The sequence below is a fragment of the Tachysurus vachellii genome, chromosome 6 (assembly GCF_030014155.1).
Source record: "Tachysurus vachellii isolate PV-2020 chromosome 6, HZAU_Pvac_v1, whole genome shotgun sequence".
Taxonomy (NCBI): domain Eukaryota; kingdom Metazoa; phylum Chordata; class Actinopteri; order Siluriformes; family Bagridae; genus Tachysurus; species Tachysurus vachellii.
This window is the reverse complement of record NC_083465.1, coordinates 12,043,748-12,059,538: the sequence shown is the minus strand read 5'-3', so window position 1 is coordinate 12,059,538 and position 15,791 is coordinate 12,043,748. Positions and strand designations below refer to the sequence as shown.

Genomic DNA, 15,791 nt, shown 5'->3' with positions numbered 1-15,791 from the left:
TGTGACTGCCTTCTGCTTTTACTATTTTCATTAAGAAACTCTTTCATTTTTAATTTTCATGTCTTTAATTTTCTGCTGTTGTTTTGGAGACAGATAGAGAGATAGATAGAGAGATAGATAGAGAGATAGGTCATTATTCAGCATGTAGTTGGTTAAGAAATAGCAGTATCCTATAGTATAAAAGAAAGAAAACTAGAGTAAATGGGTAAATAGCAGAGTGAAACAGTGCATCAGGAAAATTCATGCAAGTCTATATCTTTATCTCTGAAAAGCGACAGACAGACAAGTCATTATTCAGCATGTAGTTGCTTAAGAAATAGCAGTATCCTCTCCAATTCCTCTTTCAAATATACCCGCAGCTCAAAGCCCTAGAATAAAGATAAAAGTGAAGCGGAAAGAAAACTGACTGAAAATCCACTCTTCACTCTTTCCAGTGGGGCTAAAAACATTCCTGATGCTGCAAAGCTTCATGAGTCAAGTCTTCTAACGAAGCAAAATCCCTGTTCATCTTTAAATGTTCCTTTTATAGGATTTTTCTTTACATTCCATCTGTATCATCTGTCTGCATCTTCTGAGCACCGAACGCAGTAATTACTACAGTTTTGCTGATATGACTGACAGATGTCTACCACTAAGGGTGCTTGGAGAAATATAAATGCACATCCGTACACATAAGCGAGACTTGATCAACTCAATTCAATGCACAGAAACAGGTGTAAGGTTTATGCACAAGTCTTTGCACACCCACTGTTGATAAATGAGGACTCAGGTTTGAAATCTTTGGTCAGTTGATTTCATTTCAGGTGTCTCACGTGATAAAAAGTCGATGCAAGCCGTATGGCAAAGAAACATTGTGTGATGGCGAAATAAAAAACTACTATTTAAATTTGATTAGCCATCTACTAAAACTTTATCTGATTTTTGTTATACAAAAAGGCAGTTTTTGTGACACTCTGAAGGGTCAAATCTCTGATGCATAAAATGAATGACCTGCCTCCTAATTCTAATAAATAAGGTCTTTAATGAACTGATCAGGGTTGCCAGGTTCCACATATAGTGACTGCGTACCGCAAAAACACACTGAAATCAGAAAGGCACACTGGTCGGTGCTATATTTTATGTATCCGTCCTGTAGTGTATTGTATGGTTATTGTATCGTATGCATGTTAATTTTCAGTCCTTGGCTGTGTGTTGTTTTTTGTCTTATGTAGCACCCCCATTTCACTATGTGCTGCATCAGCTATATATGGTTGAAATGACAAGCTTCTTGACTTGAAGTTTGGATGCTTCTTTGTGAAATTTGTATGAGGTCACTGCATTTTTAAATCCTCAGCTGGCCAGCCACTCTTAATGCCATAAACAGGCCCTGTTAATGCTTTTGTACCACCCCTTGTCTCACTCAAATGTGAAAACAACAAGAGAAAAACACAAACTGATTGGATTTAGTCTCTGAATTATTGTGCCTGCTAGAAGCTTGTAGTTAAAATAAAATAACTATTTAACTAGCTAACAAATAACAGCTCTGGGCCTAGAGAACTAGAAGCCAGAAGTGTTATGGTTATTTCTGTCATTGTCTAAATGAAATGCGTCTGTGTGTCTGAACAAATTAACAAGGTTCAGCTTTTTCATTAAAGGTTTTATGCTGCATTACGTTCAGTGATGATGCTATGGGTTGAGTTTAGTGGTTCAGCGGGTAGTGCTGCTGCCTCACAGCTCCAGGATTTTGGATTAAATGGGAGGATCTGCTTGTGTGGATATATTGTGTGGAATCAGGAAATTACAATACGACAATACGATTAATTGCAATGCATTACATCGGACATATAAAAGAATAATTGGTCTTTCTGCGTTCAAATGAGTTTCCTCCAGGCTCTCTAATTTCCGCAGCAGATCTTACACTATGCTCTTTTATTAGCTTGGTAGCTGTAGTGGTTAGGACAATTACATTATGGCCCGAATGTTACAAAGAATGAAAACGGTTAAAATAATGGTCAAGGTATAATTTCCTTTTCAATAACCAAATTCAGGTTGAATTGCTTACACATGAGCTACTGCAAAGTAGTTTTAAGCAAAAAGTAACATTATTTCTACCTGTAGCAACAATGCTAACCAGTCTGCATCTTACGCCGTATATTAAAAGTACATGTGACTGATAACAAGAGAATCTGAACTACAAGATAATATGGTCACTTTGGACCCATACATGTTAAGAAACAACCCCAATATGTAACTCAGGCCTGTTCTTGCCGATGTCTAACACTAATGCTTACCTGTATTTTGATTGGCCAGGTGAAGTTGCTGACGTAAACAAAGAAGGTGATATTGACGTTACTCCGAAAATCATATTTTTCATTGGAGAAACTGTCCTTGAACTCTTTAATATTGCTGCAAGAGACAATATGAATCTCTTCTCCAGACTGAGTCCCAGCTGAGGTTGAGGAAAAAGAAAAGAAGGGAAGGAAAATAAAAACAAAGAAGAGTGGAAAAAAGGAATATAATCTGGAATGCTATGCTATGCAAAACATACACAAGTTCAGGATCAAGCTCAATTTAAAAAAATATCAGACCTGCAAAGCTGGTTGCCCAAGTGATGTTGAGGTTAAAGTTCTTGGAGGCATTAATGATCATGTCCAGGTCTCGATTTTGCTATGTAATAAACATAATAATTAGAAGTTACACAAACACACCAACATTCGTTAACGTGAACTACAACATGTAAAAACAGCCTGTTATAAAACAAAGGGCTTCTAAATACAAACTACCCCCAGGTTTACAGGCCAATGCAGTGAATGGAGGTTAATAATAGAAGTGTCTCAGGAGAAATTGGCATGATGCGTAATTATAACATCAAACATGCTTAGGAGTGATGCTGTCTAGAGACATGAATGATCACATCTTTATGCTTCAATGATTTCAAAAAAGCATCGATTTTTAATCTTCAAGTAAAGAGGTCTGCGTGAAAATGTTAACCATATACATTTTTATAGGAAAACCCGTCCACCTGCACATTTATGCGGTTTTCTAATCGGCCAAATCATGTGGCAGCAGCACAATGCAAATAAATCATGCAGATAAAGGTCAAGAGCTGCACAAAATGTTTCTTTAAGCTTTAAAGGTGGTAAGGATGTTGGTGCCAGACAGGCTGGTTTGAGTATTTTATAAACTACGGATTTACACACACACACACACACACACAGACACACACACACACACAAAATGGTGCGAGGAAATGATAAACGTGAACGTTCTGTGGGTGGAAAAGCCTTTTCAATAAGAGAGTTTGGAAAATGGCCAGATTGAGGTTGAGGTAACTCAAATATTCAGCCTTTACAACCATGACAGAAAGAAAAGCATCTCAGTATGCATGCAATATCAACTTTAAGTTGGTCCACATCAGGTTCCCACTGTTAATGACTGACAGATTAAAATTAAAAGGGGGGAAAATAAAAATCAGCTGGTCTTCGTCCTGGCCAATATGAGGCTGTGATCATGATGGTTTAGATTTCTGTTCTTGGCTGACAGAAGCTGTACCTGATGTGGTGTTCTGATGTTGTAGCTCTTCCACCACAGAGTGTAATGTGTTGTGTGTTCTGCATGTCTGTGTGCATTTGGCTGCTGTTACAGGATTGGCTGAATTGCTAACTGCATTGGTGAGCAGGTGTTCCTAACAAAAAGAATGCTGAGCGTAGCTGAGTTAGCGATAGACTTCATATGCATCATTAAGATGTACGGTTTCTCGTAGTTTACAAACAGCCATATAATGTTTATATATCTCTGGATATATAGAATGTATACAATTTGAGATGTAGTTTTTTCTGTTTTTTTTGCAGCTGCTTTTTTGAAATGAATGAATGAATGAATGAATGAATGAATGAATGGGTCTAATCGCTAAACTCACCTCGTCTGGTGTGGCTACAAAATTAATAGCAGTGTAGTAGCGGTCGTCCTCCTGAGTCAGGCTGAAGGTGAACTGGTAATCTATCAACAGAGTGTCTGTGTGCAAAAGGCACGGAGTGTGATTAGGCATGTGTATTTCTTAAAAAGGCGTCTGGAAATATAACATTTTATTTGTAATATCAGTGAACTTAAAGTATTATGTTTACTTTTTAGGCTGAAAAAGAACGGAATGAAAAAGTGAGTTCTTTCTGTGAGCTACAGATACATTCAGAAATGTAAACACAGACAATCGGTCTCACTGGAGCTCAGCCCAACCCTCCCAGGTCCCAAGAGTCAGGTTAAGCTTTGTGACTTGTTAATAAGGTAACAAGCGTGCCGCTGGAAAGTTTCAAATCAGTGGCCTCTCTTTCATTAAAGTACAAGATGAAGTGATCTTTCATCCACCATCTAAAAGTTAACAGCAGTGGGATTAACCAGACTGGATGACAACAGTCTGAGGAACCCCAGTGTCATCCTCTGCAGTACTCTGACCCGAAACTACCCACTCCAGCCAAACCAGACAAAAATAAGAGAGACCCAGATGGATAATTCAAAAAAATGACTAAAAGACTTGAGCACTTTGTAAAAAGCCAGCAACTCTCCATCGGCCCATTTTGTGTAATTGGTTCCATTTTAGTACACTCACAATAACAGGTTCCTTTTAAAGGGTTGCCCTGGTAACGATTCTCCACTTCACACCTAAGGGATAAATGGAAAGAAAGAGAGAGAGAGAGAGAGAGAGAGAGAGAGCGAGCGAGAGAGAGAGGGTGGGAGGGAGAGAGAGAGAGAGAGAGAGAGAGAGAGAGAGAGAGAGAGAGAGAGAGAGAGAGAGAGAGAGAGAGAGAGAGAGAGAGAGAGAGAGAGAGAGAGGGAGAGAGAGAGGGAGAGAGAGAGGGAGAGAGAGAGAGAGAGGGACAGAGAGAGAGAGAGAGGGACAGAGAGAGAGAGAGGGACAGAGAGAGAGAGAGGGACAGAGAGAGAGAGAGGGACAGAGAGAGAGAGAGAGAGACAGAGAGAGAGAGAGAGAGAGAGAGAGAGAGAGAGAGTGTAAAGGGAGAATTAAATAATAAAATAATAACATGGCGAATAAATAACATACAATAACGCACAAGGCTAATGTTAGAAATGTATTAAGTAAAGTCAAAGAGAAGAAAGAAAGAGAAAGCGCTAATGCACTAATTGTAGGTACACTTGAGTGTGCTGGTGAGCTGAACTCCCACACACTAATGTGACGCAAATTAAAACGCTGGTTTTAGGGGTCATCTTGGTTGTTTCCTAAGAGTAGTTTGACATTGCACCAGGTTTTAGCTTTCATATAGTCATGCACAAGTCAAGCACCGGGATGAGTCAGCTCCACTGCTTCAGTGATAAAAATATTAATGAATATCTTAATGTAGAAGTGTGTGAAACATCTCTCAAGTGCACCTGGTTTATATTCCCACCAACAAGGTTGTGCCTTCACTCTATGCTATTTTTTTCCCCCAGATTAGAGAAGCATGAGGTGAAGGCCACAGTTTTATAAGCAGAAGTTTAAAAAAATGTAGTTAATAATGTAGTTGAAGGCAACACCAAAGCTGCTCTTTAAAAGTTTGTGTTGTGTGTGGAAGCACGTGTTACTCACTGATGGCACCGGTCTCCTTTGATGCCCTTGGTGGTGCAGAAACACTTGCCATTGTTTGAATTACACATGCTGGCATGGCCATTACACTTACAAGCTGCAAAAGAGACATACAGAGACACAGTTTGCAGTCTGTTGTGCTCCACTGAGTTTAAAGTGCCAACTCTCCTCAATCACTTACGCTGACAGTTGCCCCCATTGGTCGGGTCACCATAGTAACCGGATATGCAGCTCTCACAGTGCTTTCCAGTGGTGAGATCTTCACATCTCTCACAAATACTCTCATTGACACATGCACTGTGGCCATTACACTGGCATGCTGTGGGAAACGAGGGAGATGACAGATGTGAGAACCAGCACGATCACAAAAGTTTCTATAGAAAAAAAAAAAGGTGTCACCGTGCGCGCGTGTGTGGACAATGATATCTATACCTGGACACTGGATAAAGGACCAGTTGTACTTGTTCTCGTGGGGACACCAGCTCACATTCAACAAAGCTTGAGGAGCTGGTACAAGGGAAGGTCTTGAGGATGAAGGGGCATGGAGGAGGGTTTGGATTGGTCCACGGTACGAGCCCTCCATACACTGTCCCCGCCCTGTATTACTGGGGTCAGTGCACCATCCACAACCAGGTTGATCTAAACACTGTGAACATGTCCGATATCCAGAGCAATTTTCCGCTGTAGACACACACACATGTACCGTTAAACACATATACCACACAAAATGGTTACAAATGAATGTTCAAAAGTGGTTTAAATAGAGAGACAGACATTAAAAGAAGATAATGCTTTTCTGCTTTTGTTACAATTGTGTTGTTCATGCCTTAAACTCTGACTAACTCCAAGTGATACATTTTCTATTTATTCGGTATTATTACCGCTTGGTGACTTAGTAACAGGTATCAAGTAGTCAGTGGGTCATGAATACATACGTGGGCAGCTGTTCATGGTGTACCATTCCATGCACTGACCAAAGGGGAAGGAGGCAACATAAGCGTTGGAGTCGACACACTGCCTCATATTACTGCACCACATGCACTCTGCACCTCCACTTGTACACTCGCTACAGGAGGAGCGCAGAGCACAGGGGATCCGACACTGCTTCACACTGTGGTTGGCTACATCACACAGCGAGAATAAGGGGGAAAGTAGGAAATAACATGAATGTTTCCATGATGATTCTCAGAAGCTCTTTCAGGATAATGAAAATAACCATGCAGGAAATATAATTCACCCAGAGATGACTGGATTATTTTCTGTAACAGCATGTCCCAAAATTCTCTCTCACACCATAGCAGGCAACAATTACAATCTTTATTAATGAATGACGTTGTGATATTTAACCGTTAATAGAACAACTGTGAGTGCCTCTTAACATTTATTTTATTACATTTGTAAACAGATACTGAGCCTTCTATATTCTATAAACATTAAAAATGGTGGACAATAAAATTGTCAAACAAATAAAAATGTATTGATATATTGGGATTTCTTTCCTTTGAATAGTCTGTGAACAAGTGCATTTACATAAAGAATTGTTCTGTTACAGAAAATTAATCAGCACAATCTCAGATTTAAGAGTTCAACAAAACTGGTATAAATGGAATTAAATCAACAACATCATCAATCTGATCATTTAACATCAATAAATCAACAAAATAAGATTTGTGGTGCAAATGCGTTTACCTGATCTTTCACACAGGCTGCCGTTAAAGGAATTGATGCAGGGTGCTGCCTTCAGGCCGCTGAAGTTGGGCTCTGCCATGTAGCCACAAAAGCCAGCATCACTGGGTTCCCCAGGCAACCACTGCAGTGTGGTGTTAGTGAACGGGGACATGTCCTCCCAGCACCAGTACGACACGTTCACCTTCCTCAGGCCGACCCACGGCGTAACTAATTTGGACTGCACGCACGCACACAGAGCAGTAAATCAGCGTGAAAACATTTTATACATAAAACATATGTATACATGTGGCAGAGTAAACAGAACAGGTCAAGATAATAAGCCATCAGGGATGGTAGCTGCCTACTTGATTTAGAGCCTCACTCACATGTGCACTTCTGCTCTGCAGCTCTTTCAGGACAAATTGCACCTTTTTCTGGGTGGTTAGGGAAGCCAGCACGGCGCTGTGACTGCGGCAGGCCAGCTTGGCGTTGTCATAAGAGTCCTTAGCCGTAATAAGCTTCATACACGAGTTCCCAACCAGGTGCCAGCTTTCCCCACAGATATTCTCTGAAGTGCAAAAACCACAGTGCGGTTTCATAATTCAGAAATCATATATGACGTATAAAGTGTCCAAAAAATTGTTTTCATTTTACTTGCTCCAGTTTCACGACTTTGTCTCTGAATCTTAAACCTATTTAAGCACCTCTTGACATTAATGATATTTAATTATACTAATGAAGAGCGTTTTAAAATGACATTTTAAAAGCAGGAACGAAAACTATCAAGCACTACTGTGTATTCAGTACATAGACAGTTATTACCAGGAAGAGAGATGCATTCCTGGTTCCTGGCTTCCCACTGGCAGTTCTGGTCAGCAGCACAACTCTTACAGCTGGTCTTTTTATTACACATATAAGAGTGGACACCCTTAGGACACGCTTCGTACTCTGTTATTGCACCCTGTAGAGAGTGAAACCACATGCAAACATACAGCACTGTAAATCCTGATTTACAGATCCTGATCCAAATCCTGATTGATTCTAATTCTAGTTTCTTGGTTTCCTTTTACGTCCTTCTTTATCTCTGCTTTCTTTCTTTCTTTCTTTCATTCCTCTATCATGTGTTTTACTTATTTCGTTCCTATCCCATATCCCTGCAGCTTGTTTATATCATTCTTTCCTTCTGCATGCCTGTCTCTTCAATTCTGAACATTAACACATATTTTTGCAGCTCAGATATTAACGAGTCCAGTCTTACCAGGGAAGCAGTGCAGTTGCTGTGGATGGGCACACAGCGTTCAGAGCACCACTGACAGCCATTGGAGTTAACTGTGCAACTGTAGCAGTCAGTGTACTGGTCACACTTGTCACTGTTTGCATCTGAAAAACATGACCACGGAGTACAATATAAAGCTTTTCAGCTAAAACTCTCCAACTACTGGAGTGCACTAATGTTAAAGGTGTTTAGTGTCACTTACACACTCGGGGAAGGCACATATCTTGATCTTGCAGTTTCCCTGTCTCCCAAGGAAGGCATGTACTGGTTGTAGTATTCCACAAACACCGCACACCCGGCACAGCTGTCACACAGTCTTCTGCTCCATTGTAGGCAGAACAGTTGGCAGGAGTGAACCTCAGCATATCGCTGAGCATCAGGCTGTTAAAGCCTCCGTATACATACATCACCCTGAGATAAAGAACAGAGTGAGAGAAGACGGAGTTTTATAACTGACAGTAGGCAGTTAAGTAAAAGAAAGGGAGGGAGGGGGGACACAGGACAGACCCAATATAAAAGATAAGAGTGTAGGATAAGAACAGTGAAAAGGGCAAATGGAGATAAAAAAGGCTAAGTGTTAGCACAAGAGATCGATAGCCATAAGATGAGCTGACAAGTGAAGTTCTAGCTTTATAAGGAAGTCACAAAGTCAGAGAGATTAAGCCAAAGAGATGGGTCACGAGAGCAGGAGCCTTTATACCGAATATATTTCTGATCGCAGAAAGCTAATATCAATGGTGTCTGTACGGAGTATAAAGAGACAAGAGAGAATAAAAATAGTTTTTGAGGTACTACCGAGTGTACGCAGCTGTGTATCTTTGCATAGATGTGCCTGTTGACCTGCATTTAACTGTTTGAAGTGGGGTCGACATTTCAGGCTTTTCATTTGCAATTAATTTGCCTAATCTGTACTAAAGTAGATTACTGAAGGAATTAGTCCCAGAGCGGATTTCCTGCCATGCCTGTATAGGAAAATCCATAAATGTAGTTAGAATTAAAGCTGCAACCTTTGCCTAGGAGATGAGCTTTCACATTCAAACTGAGCTCTAGACACAATAAGGTTAATCATATGACATAACACTATTTGACCAAGTCGTAATGAAAACATTTAAAAAGAGACTGGGTTTACCCATTGACGTAGACAGCAGAATGTCCAAAGCGGTTGACATCATGGTAAAGATCAGGTCTGGGCAGCACAGTCCACTCATCACATGCTAGAAGAGACAAGAGTGAAGAATTACATACAAAAACAATTAGCCATCGTCGACGCCTTAATTACAAATCTACTTATATATCTTTAACCTGAAGCAGAGGTTTTACATTTACATTTACATTTACGGCATTTAGCAGACACCCTTATCCAGAGTGACTTACAACTGAGCAACTGAGGGTTAAGGGCCTTGCTCAGGGGCCCAGCAGTGGCAGCTTGGTGGACCTGGGGTTCGAACCCATGACCTTCCGATCAGTAGCCCAACACCTTAACCACTGAGCTACCACATCCCGTTTTTTTCATCCCGTAAGTTTTAAAAAACTTACACAGACGGTTCCTTTACAGATGGAAAAATACTAGGAAAAACTGGAACATAAGGCAATTGTGGGGCAAGTGCATTGGTTCTAAACTTTGCTGTGATTCAGAAACTACTTTGCAGCTCAACATGAGTGAGTTTTGCTGCATCCCATGATTTGGAGCCTCCATTTCATATTTCCAGCAATGAGAGAAGGTTGATGGAGGTGGGCAGCCCAATGGATAACAGAAGAAAAACACTCATTGAACCTCATCTTTTTATTTACAGCACCACTGTTATATTGTCTATCTTGACCATGGCATGATAAACCTTAGAAACAGGGGAGATATCTCCAATTTATATGGAGTTTGTATCATGCTCTTTTGCTGTACTGTTGGCCGCTTGCAAATTGCTCCAAGCCCCCGATGGAAACAGACACTTTGTTAAATGAATTTCTGGTACACCTTGTGTATCAGGGGAAAGAACTGCAGACATTACGCATTTGCAGGCAATTTCCTGCAGCGATGGCATGATATATTCTGGGACATAATAATATATACAATTGATATGCTTGCCCTTATAGCAGTAGTGCTGCTGGGTATGTTGCCACATCAGAAATGGTCATTTCTAACCGCCTGAGTTAAATGACAGCATGGCTGCCTGCATTATGTAGAGGAGTTAAATAAGAGTAACTAAGAAAAGGAAGAAAATTACCGCAAGACACATTGCGCACATTTGAGAAGCCAGGGTGAGACCAAATGGCAGAACCTACAAATCGCAAGGCCCACTAGATGTAGGCTTTTCTACCTGCTCAGGTGAGTTAAAAGTAAAGGCTTCGCACACCTTTACAAGAGATCACCAACACTAGCATCAAAAATCACAGCATCTAGAGCAGGGGTGTCAAACTCAGCCCCGCAGGACAAATTTGGCCGGTGGTGTAATTATATTTGGCCCGCGAGATCATATCAAATGTGCATTACAGCTGGCTAGCCGCATGCTCCGCTAATACTACAAATCCCAGAATGCTTTGCCACTGTATTGACGCATAGTCACGAACAGCAAGCGCCCCTCATTCTCTGTTCACAGTCATTAACAACCATGCTACAGTCACCTGGGGCAAGTTAACTCCACCCTCCACAAAAATGGCCAAACGAAAGATGGACAATAGGAGCTTTCAAGACAGGTGGGAGTCAGATTATCTGTTCACGAATATAAAGGACAGACCTGTTTGTATTGTGTGCGGAGTCTGTGTCTGTAATGAAAGAATATAACATAAAAAGACAGTATGAAACGAAACATTATGAGAAGTATAAGGACCTGGACGTAAAGCAGAAGTTCCAGAAGGCGGAGGAGATGAAAAAAGTCTGGTTTCCTGGCAGACTATGTTCATGAAAGCAAAATCAGAAAGTGAAGCTGCTGTAAAGGCTAGCTTTATTGTGGCAGCAGAGATTGCAAAATCTGTCCGGCCCTTTAATGAGGGAGAGTTTGTCAAAAAGTGTATGGTCAAAGTTTGCGACATCGTGTGCCCAGATAAAAGGCAAGAATCAATGTGATCAATGTGCGGATTTTGAATACATGTTTGAATACATGTTTTCTTTATGCACTTTTTCTACTCCAAGCCATGAACTGTTAATAGTCGAAAAGTTGGATTTTCATTGAATGAAATTATTATTTTTTTGGTTGTTTTGTTGTTGGTTTTGAAAAAGATCCACTTCAAAAAGGAACTTAAAATGATACAGTGAGAGGCATCATTTATTTTATTTATTTAAATAAGAAATGAACACCACTGATGTGTCTTTTATTTCAAATTTAATTTCTTATGTGTTTGTAATATCAAGCTCTGGTTGCTCCAAATCCTGTGTTCAAGCAAAAATAAAGTTTGTTTCCATATGAAAAAGGTTGAACATTACATATCAGTTGCAGTTAATTTCTCAATAAATATTCAGTTTGGCCCGTGACTTTATCTCAGTTTTATATTTTGGCCGACTGTGAATTTGAGTTTGACACCCCTGATCTAGAGACATTTAAAACATCCTTTGCATGGACTTTCCTCAGGCAAGCTGCAAATCCCAGCATTCTCACACGGTCTCTTCCTCAGGGAAAAATAGGGAAAATGTATGACTCCAATGAAGCCGAGGTAATGAAGATTATGAGATTGAGATGAACTGCATGATATCGCTGTTTTACTCTATTACCCCGTAACGGATTTCTTTTACTAAGTTTACTACGAGCTGAATGCGCCGCTATGGCGGTCTTAAAGAAATTCTAAGCTGACCATTATAAATGAAATCCAGGATACTTATAAGTGAGAGGGAATAACTGGGAGATGGAAGAGGACAAGGACATTCTTCAGAGGCCCGTGTGGCTTACTATCTTAATAGAAGTTGCCCTCTGCTGGAGATGTTGTGAATCACAATCCTGGATGCGCACTCTTCCTGAACATGATGGATTCACACAGAAGGGTACAGTAGATCATCCCCCCAGTTTAAAATCACTCATCTGCTGCCTAAGCATGATTAATACTTGTGATAAAGAGCTGAAACGAGTGTAAAAATGTGTGAAATCAGACGTCTGATTAAAATGTGGTCGAAACACCCCCCCATCAATCATGGCATCAATCATGGCAAGCACTAACTGGCTTGGTCAAACAAAACCAGAAAGTGGTGTGTAATTGACAAGTGGCAACAAACCAAAAGCCTTCAGTCTATATATTAAACCTACTGACATTACTTACCCAGGTTGTAGGCCATGAAGTCAGAGGAGAAGCACTTGGCGCCGTAACTCATGGATGTGTCATTGTGGGTGTTTCCGCCAAACACTAACAAGTTCCCGCCTACGAGCACGGCTGTGTGGAGGTAGCGATAAGACCCGCTGTCCCTCAGAATTGACCTGAAATCAGTGTTACATCACTGCATAAACCAAAGGAACATTTCCACATATTTTTTCCTAACATATATTTGACAACTGATACATAAAGTTACACGGAGATTTGCGGCATAATGGTATACAAAGTGTGGATTCAGAGACAGTAATAACTTAACCAAAATTCCAGGATAATTCAGTACAATAATAGGTTTTCTTTCTCGCCCACTCACCACATGCTGTTGTCGACATTGTAGCGGTACAGGTCACCAGCCAGTCCGTACTTCGTCGCGTTGAAGGCCTTGTAGCCACCGTGAATGTAGATAGAACGTGTCTGAGGGTCATACACGCTGCTGTGGCCATAGCCGCCATGAACCAGGGCTCCACTTGTGTCCAAAACACTCCACCTGTTCCTCACTGGACACACAACAGCACAGAGACAAATAAAGTCGATTTAGAGAAGTCAGAACTAGTTTTTATTATTCCAATTTAACCCTTTCTTTTAGAAGTGTGGCAGTAAAATAATAATAACGGTATCTGTTCTACGATTAGTTAGGACACTGTTGGGGTTCTGTGTGTGACTGATTAGCTGCTAATTTGCAGGTCGATGGGAAAAGAGAGAGGTGTGAGCCACCTGCTGGTCAAACTATTCACACAAGAACAGTGCTAAAACAGACATCCTCATAAATATACAATAAAACTGCCACAAGATCAGATCAAAAAAATCAGATCATATAAACCTTGAAGGTAGGGTAAAGAAAAAAGAAAACAAAATAACATGCATATTCTTACACATGGCTTACTTTCATATTACTTTTGACTCCAGTGAAAAATGCCAAGCTGACGTCTACATGGATAGAAACTAATGGAACTACGACATAGTAAAGGATCAGCATCATTCACATCAGTCTCTGTCACCTGAGCTCAAAGCCTCAGATCGTTTGACTGACTGCAGCTTCTTTATTTCATCACTTTACTGATCTCTGTTCATGCTTACATCAGTGGGGAAATCATGTCTATTCATTCAAACTGTTGGGTGAATTTCATTTCTTAAACTTTTTCAAGTTTCTTTATTAGGCCATTTAAACATTTAGAACTTTGATGCTCCTGCTATCACATTGTATAGAGGACAGAGACATTTTTGGCAGCTTGTATCTGATTAAAAACTGGATTAATTCCTCTTCCCTGCAGCAGGCAGCTTTCCAAAATGTGGAACAAATCTACAACAAATCACATTTTGATACTCAGTCTTTAGGAGGACTGAATGCATTCACCATTATATTGGTTAAACGGTCTCTTTTCGCAAAGCAATATTTGCAGATACAGTTAGAAAAGAATTCTTTTACAGCCTTAGAAAATTAGAAAGGTTAGAAAATTCAGCTCATGACTTTCCAGACCATCATTTTTTCTTAAAGTGCAAAAAATAGCAAGTTACAATCCTCTAGCATGATTGTGAGTATAATACATTTTAGATTTCATGTGAGATTCATGAGCCTCCATTGCACCAGAAATGTTGTGACACCCTTCTTCCATTTATCATTTGACCATAATCCTCTTATCCATCAAATGATGGGAAAACTTGTGCAAAATTTAAGTGACCCAAGGCTAGTTATGTACAAACATTGAAAATGTGATAGAAATGTAAACACAAACGGGGGGTAAAAAAACTAAATAATCTGCCAAAACTTAAGTTCAATTAAGTATTGGCAGATACAGGACAGATGTAGTAGACGTGAGTGAACAAACAAATCCATGGCCTGTATTTATAAAGCTTCTAAGAAAGATCTCAGAGAGCTCCTAATTTTGCTTAAAATGTCAAACTAGGAATCTTATCTTAAGAGCAATTCAGGACCGATCACAGAACTCTGAGCAAGTAAAACACACGGTTTTACTTTAGAGAGGAGGCGGGGCTAAACCCTGTTACTAGGTAGAACACATTCTTTTGAAGACTGATTGGTTGTCCAAAAAAAGAAATAAAAATAGCGCTTTTAAAATCTGGTCTATTATAAACATTCACTTTGTCTCTGTGTTAAGATATTTGATACACGTTTGTGAGCGATCGCATTAGAGATGCACAAACATCTGTACATTAGAAATGTAATAAATTTGAATGAAAAATGAAAACATCTCAGACACAGAGCAGAAATGTCATAGTGCCAAATTATATCATTTCTGCCACTTATGGCATTTCAGCTCTGTTTTGGAGACGTTACAGTATCTCTAAATGCATTTTATTAACTAGCATTATTAAATAATGTATGCAGTACATTTCTTCTCCCCCTTCACCTTTTAGTCATTTTCTCCTCTGCAAAGAAACTTTTTAAGCCTCCTAAAAGTCCCCCTCACTACTCCTAACACTTTTAAGGGTTAAGATGCTTTATGAATAACTATCTTTACTAGGATCCTCTCTTATATTTTAAGGGGAAACATTAAAATTACCCACATTTGAAAGAATTACGTCCCTAGGAAACTAGTAACTCTTTGCTTTAAGAATGTTCATGAACACAGGCCCTGAGATAAGGTGATAGAAATTTGATCAATGTTGTGTGAATATATGAATTTATTTAACATAAACTAGGTAAATTGCTAACCGATGTTGTACTGCTGCACTTGGCTGATGTATCCATACAGAGGGCAGTGACCGAAGACGACGAGCATAACTGCCTCTGATCCGTCAGGCTGGAGGTGAACAAGGTGAGCAGAGTGACCCACCACTGCATACTGCTCTTTAGCTTGTGGGTTCAGCAGCTCCCACGACTGATTCCTTATGTGAAACACCCACAGCTCAGATGTCACGTTTCCCGTGGAATCAATCTTCCCACCATACATATAAATATTATCCTGAAAGAATTTCACACACACATGAATATTAGTCTATATCTAAAGAGTTTTTAGTGCCTACAGAGTGTTTAGTACATCCTGCATG

General features: G+C 40.0%; 1 protein-coding gene across 2 annotated transcripts in view; it reads right to left on the bottom strand.

Moving 5' to 3' along the window:
- Positions 1-15,791, bottom strand: part of atrn (attractin) — a 52,826-nt gene that overhangs the window by 20,246 nt on the left and 16,789 nt on the right. The window contains exons 8-24 of one of the 2 annotated variants that reach the window (XM_060872258.1): positions 15,457-15,706; positions 13,099-13,282; positions 12,738-12,892; positions 9,628-9,712; positions 8,701-8,909; positions 8,481-8,602; positions 8,045-8,183; positions 7,588-7,790; positions 7,244-7,460; positions 6,490-6,675; positions 5,987-6,235; positions 5,736-5,873; positions 5,558-5,651; positions 4,583-4,635; positions 3,899-3,993; positions 2,568-2,646; positions 2,271-2,428 (exon numbers count right to left, since the gene is read on the bottom strand). In XM_060872258.1, coding sequence (XP_060728241.1) covers positions 2,271-2,428; positions 2,568-2,646; positions 3,899-3,993; positions 4,583-4,635; positions 5,558-5,651; positions 5,736-5,873; positions 5,987-6,235; positions 6,490-6,675; positions 7,244-7,460; positions 7,588-7,790; positions 8,045-8,183; positions 8,481-8,602; positions 8,701-8,909; positions 9,628-9,712; positions 12,738-12,892; positions 13,099-13,282; positions 15,457-15,706 — 2,616 coding nt within the window. The remainder of the gene's footprint in view (positions 1-2,270; positions 2,429-2,567; positions 2,647-3,898; positions 3,994-4,582; positions 4,636-5,557; positions 5,652-5,735; positions 5,874-5,986; positions 6,236-6,489; positions 6,676-7,243; positions 7,461-7,587; positions 7,791-8,044; positions 8,184-8,480; positions 8,603-8,700; positions 8,910-9,627; positions 9,713-12,737; positions 12,893-13,098; positions 13,283-15,456; positions 15,707-15,791) is intronic. The other variant, XM_060872259.1, reaches the window with a different exon arrangement.